We start from the raw sequence: 9122 nt of genomic DNA, 5'->3' as shown, positions 1-9122 counted from the left end.
AAGTGACGGCGTCGCGCAAAAAAGCTACGGTGACCGGCGACTCATGCTGAGTTATTTCGCGCAATCTGCAGAGGGGGCTTAGACTTCAAATTCGCAATGGTAGGGGTTGCCAGAACAAAAACTGATCATTGGAGCGCTGCTCAGCAGTAGATGCTCACAAAGCATCAAAGATTTGAACTGTTGATGCCGTGAAGATACAGCTTTGAAAGTAATTAACCAGAAACTTACCTATAAACAAACGTATAATAAAATTTAATACAAAGTGTACCTACCTACGCATATAATCGAAAAAATAAATACGGCCATAATTAGCAGTTACCCATTTTTAATGGTGAAAGGATAGGAGTTAATTGGATACCTGATATATTTCAAATTTTAATTAATAAATGCTAAGGGTAAGGTTCCTGAGGTTTTTAGTAGTTGCAGTTGCAGCCAGCTTATCCTTCCTCTTAATATTATTGTCGGTTTATTCAAAACAGTCACAAACCTACTCGAATGTTATACAAGAGGAATCTGATGACTCGTCTGATGATGACAGTAGCCACATTGCCACATTCAACGATATTATCAAGCAGCATGCTGCTATTATTGAAAAGGAGACATCTGATTATTCCTTTCCGAACAATTTGGAACTACAAAATTTCACTCTGTCAACGGGAGGAAGGCCTTTAAGAAATATTATTATAACAACGTGGAGATCGGGCTCGACATTTTTAGGCGACATTATGAATGCCATACCTGGAAATTATTATCATTACGAACCGTTGTTACATTTTGGAATCGTTCAAATACGAGGGCCACCGTATGGGGATGAGGCTGTGAAGACCTTAAAAAAATTGTTAAATTGTGATTATACAGATTTAGATAATTATCTAGCTTATGGAAAAACGCATATTTATCTATTTACGCACAATAAGAGATTATGGAATGTGTGTGCAAAGTATTGCTGGGATCCAACGTTTCTAAGGGAATTTTGTAAATTGTTTCCATTTCAATCCATGAAAGTGGTACGACTGCGCCTTGCACTAGCCGAAGAACTTTTGAAGGATGAATCGTAAGTATACATAAGTTAGTTACTACCTAGTACCTACCTATAGAATTTCGGTGGTTTGTAGCAAATAAATGATGAACTTTAGTAAAAGTCTGAAGCTCTTAATACACTCATAAAATGATTAATTATTATAATTATTATATTATGACAATGATGAAATTTGCTGTGGCTAGCACAGGTGACGCCCGCACACCTGCGAATCCGGGATTCTGACCTTTTATGTGTTAAGAAATTTCGTTCTAATGCTAATCGGTTCAGCCGTTTCGCCGGAAATGAGAGTTTGGCACACAAGCGCATGCGCCATTCTACCCAAAAGCTTTTCAGCTCTTCCTTTTATGTCTAAGAATATGTATACCAAATTTGGTTCTATTCGGTTCAGCCGTTTGGCCGGAAATAAGAGAACAGACGGACTGACAGACCGACAAATCGAGATTTGGTTTGATTCGGACTACATGTTTCCGTCAAAAAAGTGAGTGGTCATTTTTTACCCTAATGCAATACCTACATTGCTAACGTGCAGGTGGTAAAAAAAATCAAAATAAAATTGGTAGCCGCCCACTGCAAAACTGGTCGCCTGTGAGGTGTACAGAAGTTATGCTATTCTATTTTCATCTTTATCTAGCGGCTAGCCCATGCGATGAAACACACATGTTTTGCAGTGAGCGGCTACCTGCGTTATTAACGTGACTGTTTTTATACTAGACGACGTCTAGTACACATTCCAGCCAATAGTTACTGAAAAACATGTATACGAGGCGGCTTTACTGGTGGAAATTCTAGTAAATGATGAAGGTCATGTATGCGACGCTAATTTGCTCGGAGACGGCTGTGGGCTATTGCTTCAGCTGAATGCGGGTCGCCTGGAATAAGATAAATTAACTTGTTATGAATGAAGTGACTCACATATGATTATGTTGACAAATTCATGACAAGTTTTTATTTGGGAACTGGGAAGGAAATGAATTCTCAGTTGTTTCCTCATGGCTTGTTCGTCATATCTACGCTGTCGTTTTGAAAAAAAAACATAAACTGACATTTACTATTTATACGGTCATAATTTGACATGGTGAGGTATAACATTATTACTATACTTCGTTCACCCAACAGAAATAGTTAAGCCACTCCTACAAAATTTGGGCCAATGTAAGCAGCAACCAGTTTTACAACCACAAAATTATAAAAAGCGGAAAATTTGAAAAATCAAATTGAAATGTCACTTGCTCAAGACTAATTATGGCGCTATCTCTCTGAACATAACTCGTGGCAAAAATAGTAAAACCTGCAAACTGTTAAATACATGTAAATATGCAACATAAAAACACTGTTTATATTGAGAAAAGTACAAAAAAGTATTATTACAGCAGCACAAAGTTTTGAAATTACAAGTGCACTTGAATATAAACAAAGGTACATAACAATTTAAATCCTGTATCGCTTCACTCGGATTCGGACTCCGTTGATGTCGAGTCATCTCCCACATGAATTACTAATGGCTCCACTACGATGTCCATTAAAATGTCAATTTGCCACATTTTTTCCTCTTCACTTTGAGCATGGCGAATTGCGTTCTTCCAATTTTCAGCAGTAACATGTTCCACTGCTTGTTGAAATAGTGGATGAAGGTCTTTCATTTTAAATGTGGTGTTGTTTCTGGCCACTTCACCTTTTATTTGCGCCCATATCAGTTCAATTGGATTCAATTCGCAGTGATATGGAGGCAATCGCAGCACGGTACGATTGTGTTCCTTTGCAATTTCATCAACTACATATTTTGGTGTAACAGCTGCCCGTTTCACAAGCTGTAGAAGTTCAGCTCTTACCATATCTTCTTCGTAAGGTATCGATTTGCTTGTTAACCAAGTTTGTATATCAGCTTTTTTCGTACTGGTGTTTGGTATTTTTTCACTTTTCCTGCTATGATATGAAGCGTTGTCCATTATAATCACAGATTGTTCATCAAGATGTGTAACGATTTCCATAAACCACTTTTCAAAAACTTCACTGGTCATTTCTTCGTGATAATCCCCTGTTTTCTTCGATTCAAAACACAGCAAACCTTCCTCGACGAAGCCATCCTCGGACCCTATATGGAGAACAATAAGGCGATTTCCTTTGCCCGATGGATCTTTCAATCCAGTTGATAGCCCGTTGATAAATGCCTGTCTTGGAGTGAGAATTGTGGTGTCCTTCCATACTTTGCTTACAGTATGCCCAGCATTCACCCAAGTTTCATCTAGGAAATACAACTTCCTACCTTCTTCACGATATTTTCTAATTTCACGCAAGAACCGACGCCTCCAAGTAATTATTTCGTCCTTTTCCCTAAGAACACTATTGCGTGACCTCTTTTCGAATCTACAATGACAAGTACATAATATACATACACGTAAAGAAAAAAGGTTTACTGACCGAAAACCTATTTCTTTTATTAATTTCCATAAAGTAGTTCGTTTCAAATGGGGTAAGTCTTCGTCTTCGTGTATTTAAAATGCCAGTTTTGTCTTCAACTGAAAAGTGCTTGGCAGAACGTTTTTTCGGTGGAGAGAAAGCAGCACCGGCGACATTCATGTTTGCGTACAACTTTTCTTGATCGCGAATAATATAACCCTAAAAACAGGCATGTAAAAATCGTGTATAAAATTTTATAATTACTCACCTGACTATCTTTAGAATACACCGACGAGTCTTTATAAAGACTATTTTGTGTGAATAAAGGAGATTAATGGCAAATTGACGCAAGTAAAGATGTAAAAACGTAAAAACCGGCAGAAACGCAATAGGCAAGATGACAGATGACAGATTACCCAATTCGGCCAATTCGCTTTACAAGTGTGATTGTGGCTTCAAAAATTACACCAATAACAACGTCGTATTCAAATGTGGCGGTAATTGTTGAGGAGGGGCTTAACTATTTCTGTTGGGTGAAGTTAGTACATACAGTGAATTTTTTTTAAATGCGAACATAGGAGTTTGTATGCAATGTAATTGCCCTATGTTCCATTAAAAAAAAACACATCAATCTATTGAGTAGTTCAAATGAGTAGTAGATTCAATTGACAGCTGTCACATTTTTAAAAATTCCGCCGTCCAAATTAATTACGAAATCGGTTAGGTTATTGCTTAGAATGTCAAGGAGGACACTTCGAACATTTATTGTAATTGTTTGCGTTGTTTATTTTCTTATATTCTTCATTTATGTATTGAATAGATAGAATACCAGGTGTACATGACCTACAAATAATTGAAGGTTCGTTCACAATGAATTCTGATGTCAGTGCGTGTCATGTGAAGTCAAGTTTTCGTAAGTTTAAGAAAAATGTATCCTAAAGTTGCTATGGCCTCACATGGCTTCTTTAAAAAAATCTTACCGAGTGCTCTTCATCATAACGATTATGAGTTGCTGTTCATAGTCACACAAGTTGCGCGATTTGGGAATGTGAACCGCGCACATCTCATAGATTGATGTGTTTTTTTTTTAAATCGAACATAGGGAAATTACATTGCATGCAAACTCCTTTGTTCGCATTTAAAAAAAAACTCACTGTATAACATTATTGGGGTTTCTCATGTGTTGGTGTTGTGTTGGGCGTGTAATTGATTCTGCAATCAAACAAATGTTCTTATTTCAAATTTGAACTTTATCATTAAACTTGCTGTATCTGTGATTACCGGAGTACAAAAATAGCGTATATACTACCGGACTAAAGTGCGTCCTAATCCCTCAGGTGCACCCTCGGAATTAAAACACACACTTTAGTTCTTCGATATATAATATACTATTATCTCCGCGCTCTACCGACAGGGTCGTAGCTAGGAGTACGCTAAGGCAGGCTTTTAGCCTGCCCTGAAAAATTTGAAATTTTTATTTTTAAATTAAACGAACATCTCTATGCAGACGCTTCTAGTAAAAACAAACATATCGCATATAGCATAAATTAAATGTGCGCATGCGCGAACTGCATGCGAGGACGAACAAAATTGTACAAAAACCCTAAACATGGCTTAAAATTTAATCTGCTGAAAAACCGGTGATTAAAACTTTTGTAAATTTAAAAACGCAAAGCAAAATATTACTTAATTTTCATAATTTCACGGTAAATATTCTTCATATTTAAAAAATATTTTGAATTATACAGGGTGCGATCACAAAGTAGCGAACTCAATTTTTGGGTATACTTCTCAGAACTCGAACTTTTATTGGCGACACGAGAAATAGAGCCGCGATTAGAGCTCTAAGAAACTTTTGGGGGCCCAAAGTCGACTACCCCTCGAAGACGCGCGCCTTGCAAAATGTATGATTAATTTCGCCCCTAGGACCAAAAACAAAATTCCGTCACGCAGGAGTTAGGTGCGTATCTTTGCGACTTGCGTTTTTTTTTTAAATAGAACACCTCATATTTTATTTTATTTCTGTTTTACAACGTACTTGAACAATACTTATTTTTTTATGTAACATGTTATACCCCTAACTGTAACGATTTCGCTGTTATAACCTTTTTTGTCAAAATTTGACAGTTTTTCGACATTTTTTTTGTGAGAAACTAAATCACGCAGGCGGCTAATTTTTGAATCGACGCACAGGTTAAGACCTCTTCCACTTTCACATAATTTTTTTTAGCCACTATATCAAAAAATAACATTTTTGATTGATCTTCGCCAAATGTCGTATTTTTCAAAAATTTTAAATGGCACCCCGCTAAACAAATTATACCTCTGGGTAGCCAAAACTACAAATTTCCCACTGATACAAACAAAATCACACATTCCATAAGAAAATCTTAGAGAAAAACCATGATGAAACAAAAGAAGTTCAATCCTCACAATTAGCAGTACAGTGTCGGCAGTGTATGATTGTTTTTTAATCAACGTTGCAAAAATGTCTGAAACTCAAGCAGAAATGGTTGATATATATAGTGTTTATTCTTAGAGACCGTTACCGAAATTGTTTGCTGGCGCCAAGAATGTACGCTGGGAGATATGCTGGCAGAACACATTCAGATCCACGCGTGTTTCAAAAGGATAGATTTACCAGAGACTTGTTATACACAATTACAGCTACTGGGAGTGTAAAACGAGCAAGGAGAGCTAAATGGACGCCGGTTTTGGCTGAAGATAATGAATTGCAAGTTCTCGGGGCAGCTGTTGACAATCGTATTAGTGTGCGTGAAATTAGTTGTTCAGTTGTTGTAAATTTAATTTATCAAACGCCTTTTGAAAAGCGTGTAGATCTGGATGTGTTCTGCCAGGGTAACTCTCAGCGTACTCTTGTGACGCCAAGAAACAATTCCGGTAACAGTCTCCAAGAATAAACGCTATATCAGTTCTGTTCATTTGAAATTAAATATGGTATTAAAATTGTCGATGTGTCTTTGAAATTGACTGATTGATATACACATTTAAAGCGTATTTAATAGCCTCGGAGTAAATATATAACATGAATCTAAAACTATTGTTCGTACTAGTTTGTCGCTTTATAAGCGATATTTAATATTCAAGGTCGCCGCCTTTGGATTATGATGACACGGGTTCGAACCCCTCAAGCGCGAGCTTTTATTTCCTGTAAGATCGCGGTAAAAAGAAGGGAACGAAGGATTATGAGAGAGAAAGAAGTAGTCACTTTTGTCGCGATTTACAAAGTGCCACTTTCGAATTTCTTTTCTATCTTAAAGCTCTATAATGTTCAAGTAAAATTGTACAATATAATTACATTTCAGTATCTCCTAAAATTTCTGAAAATTCCATAAACGCTTGGGAAATCTTTCTTGCCATAAAATCTTAACTTAAGATAAGATAAAAATCAAATATTTGAGAAAAAATAAAACAGAAGGCTATACAACTATCATAATGCATATACGGCCAAAAACGTGTGTTTGTCCCGAATATTTAACGAGGATAACTTTTGTTTACACATATGATTAGATATACTTCCAAGGGCTTAAGTGGTAATAGCTACGGGATTGTGAAGCTATCCAGATGATGACAATTTTGTTGTGCATCGTCAAAACTATACCTCCCTCCCTTTTGCCGCTTCAATGAGTCATTCGCTGCCATCGTCAATGAAGTCACCCCACGGTAAACTTGGCCCTGTTTTGGCAGGATGCCTCCAACTTGAAATCTTTCATTTGGACGAGTACGGGTCACTCACAAAGAATATGGTTATTACCTACTTGCTCTACTCAACGGTGACATTCAAGCACCAGCCTAGAGTTGAGAGCAGGTTTTTTTTTTGTAACCGCGATACAGAGGAGGAGTATTCACCCGAACCGTAAAAGCACGTCCAAGCTTCTCTGGCGTCTAATTTCTTTTTTATAATGACTTACTTAGGTTTACCTTAGTACAGGTTTCCCAGTAGGTTTTTATTTTGTTTAGCTTTGTTTGGCCAATTGGGAGTTCTGGTTTGTGAACATCTTATACTAACAGGGGTGTTTTCAGGGTTGCTTGGCAGCCCTCAGAGTCAGAGCGCATACTTGTTCATAGGATATCAGGATGGCGTCGGTAAGCGCTCTCTCTCTAGCTTTGTGTGCTAAAAAAGCTGCCCTTATAGTAGCAGACTTGAACGCTTGTAAAAAGAGGAGTGTAGTGTACATGTACCTATCGGGGCCGGGACGGGACTACAAGATGTGGGGTCGGCGACATCTGGGCAGCATCCCCGAGAATGTTATGCTAACCTGGAGATTGTTCAGTTTTTCTCGGATTATTTTCAAATAGGTGTCATCGAAAAGATCTTGTCAACGCGCACTACTTCTACGTAGCGGAATTTTGTTTTTTTTTCTTAGGGGCGAAATGAACCACTTTTGCATGCTTCGCGAGGAGTAGTCCACTTTGGGCGCCCAAAAGTTTCTTAGAGCTCCAAACGCGGTCTCTTTCTCTTATCGCCAATAGAAGCTCGAGGTATGAGAAATACCGAAAAATTGAGTAGTATATTTTGTGCCGGGTTTTTAGCGTAGTCCACCAGAATGCGAATTGCGATTGAACGGAACACCGGAACTGTGTACCGACAAAGAGAATGTGGTAGCCCCCGATAAGATCTTACTGATGGTGGAGTCAAAACTTCAAACGCGAATTGCGGATGAAAGGGGCGTCGGAAGTGGGCACCGACAAAGTGAATATGGTAACCCCCGAGCCCGACGAGATCTTACTGATGGTGGAGTCAAAACTTCAAACTCGAATTATGGGTGAACGGGACGTCGGAAATGAGTACCGAGTACCGACAAAGAGAATGTGGTGGTCTTCGACAAGATCTTATTGATGGTGGGGTCAATACTGGCTAATAAAACACTGATCTGACACACAAAAATGCGGTGAAGTCCCTTCGATCTCACACGAGGACTTTGAGAATTTAAAATAAAATAAAATATAAAATTTTATATTCAAAGATTTAGCGAGAACGTATTTACATTATTTGCAAATCCTATAAAAAATTTAACAAATATTCGTATAGTACCTTCATAACAGTATTTTTATTTTATCTATCGTTCCAGTTTAAATGTACGCGTCCTTCTACTGATTCGAGATCCGCGAGGTACTTTGCAGTCCCGGAAACACAGAGATTGGTGTCCGGGAGCTCCTGACTGTGATCAACCGAATTTGTTATGTGAAGATATTGTAGCGGATTATAAAACAGCGATAAGATTCCAAAATGAATATCCTACACGATTTAGGTTTTTAATGAAATACTCTAGAGGGAAACTGTAATCTCGTTATTAAAATTGTAGGGTAATTCGATATGAAGATCTATCCATTGATCCCTACCGGCACGTGAAGGATCTTTTCCAATTTTTTCAACTTTACATGCATCCGTCTGTAGAGGCGTTCCTGAACTCGCACACGAATCATAATTCCGGCGGAACGTCCAGTACATTTCGCGATTCGAAAAGTGCACCATTCCATTGGCGAACGGAATTGAATTTTTCAGAAGTTCAGTATATTGAAAAGAATTGTGATCAAGCGATGAAGTTGTGGGGGTATGTTAAAGCACACAATGAGAGTCATTTGCGTGAGTTTAACCCCCTTGATGTTTACACTGTCGAGTAATTTGCAAAGTTTAGGACATTTTTGACTGATATTTAGA

The 9122-nt window shown here is 37.9% G+C and overlaps 2 protein-coding genes across 3 annotated transcripts; one reads left to right on the top strand and one right to left on the bottom strand.

Moving 5' to 3' along the window:
* Window positions 1-9102, top strand: LOC116182114 (carbohydrate sulfotransferase 5-like). The gene is made up of 3 exons (XM_031502613.1): window positions 1-1054; window positions 8533-8712; window positions 8767-9102. Exons 1-3 carry the CDS (start codon window positions 387-389, stop codon window positions 9083-9085), a joined length of 1167 nt encoding a protein of 388 aa, XP_031358473.1. The 5' UTR covers window positions 1-386; the 3' UTR covers window positions 9086-9102.
* LOC116182115 lies at window positions 2365-3929 on the bottom strand. Of its 2 annotated transcripts, none has more exons than XM_031502614.1 (2): window positions 3461-3929; window positions 2365-3406 (listed from the first exon to the last, which is right to left on the bottom strand). In XM_031502614.1, exon 2 carries the CDS (start codon window positions 3058-3060, stop codon window positions 2488-2490), a length of 573 nt encoding a protein of 190 aa, XP_031358474.1. In that variant the 5' UTR covers window positions 3061-3406; window positions 3461-3929; the 3' UTR covers window positions 2365-2487. The 2 variants fall into 2 exon arrangements, with proteins under 2 accessions (XP_031358474.1, XP_031358475.1); XM_031502615.1 differs by having other exon boundaries at window positions 2365-3658; window positions 3708-3929.
* Window positions 9103-9122: the final 20 nt, after the last annotated feature.

This window comes from Photinus pyralis, unplaced genomic scaffold (genome assembly GCF_008802855.1).
Source record: "Photinus pyralis isolate 1611_PpyrPB1 unplaced genomic scaffold, Ppyr1.3 Ppyr1.4_unclustered_Scaffold3728, whole genome shotgun sequence".
Taxonomy (NCBI): domain Eukaryota; kingdom Metazoa; phylum Arthropoda; class Insecta; order Coleoptera; family Lampyridae; genus Photinus; species Photinus pyralis.
This window is presented reverse-complemented; position numbering and strand designations above follow the sequence as displayed.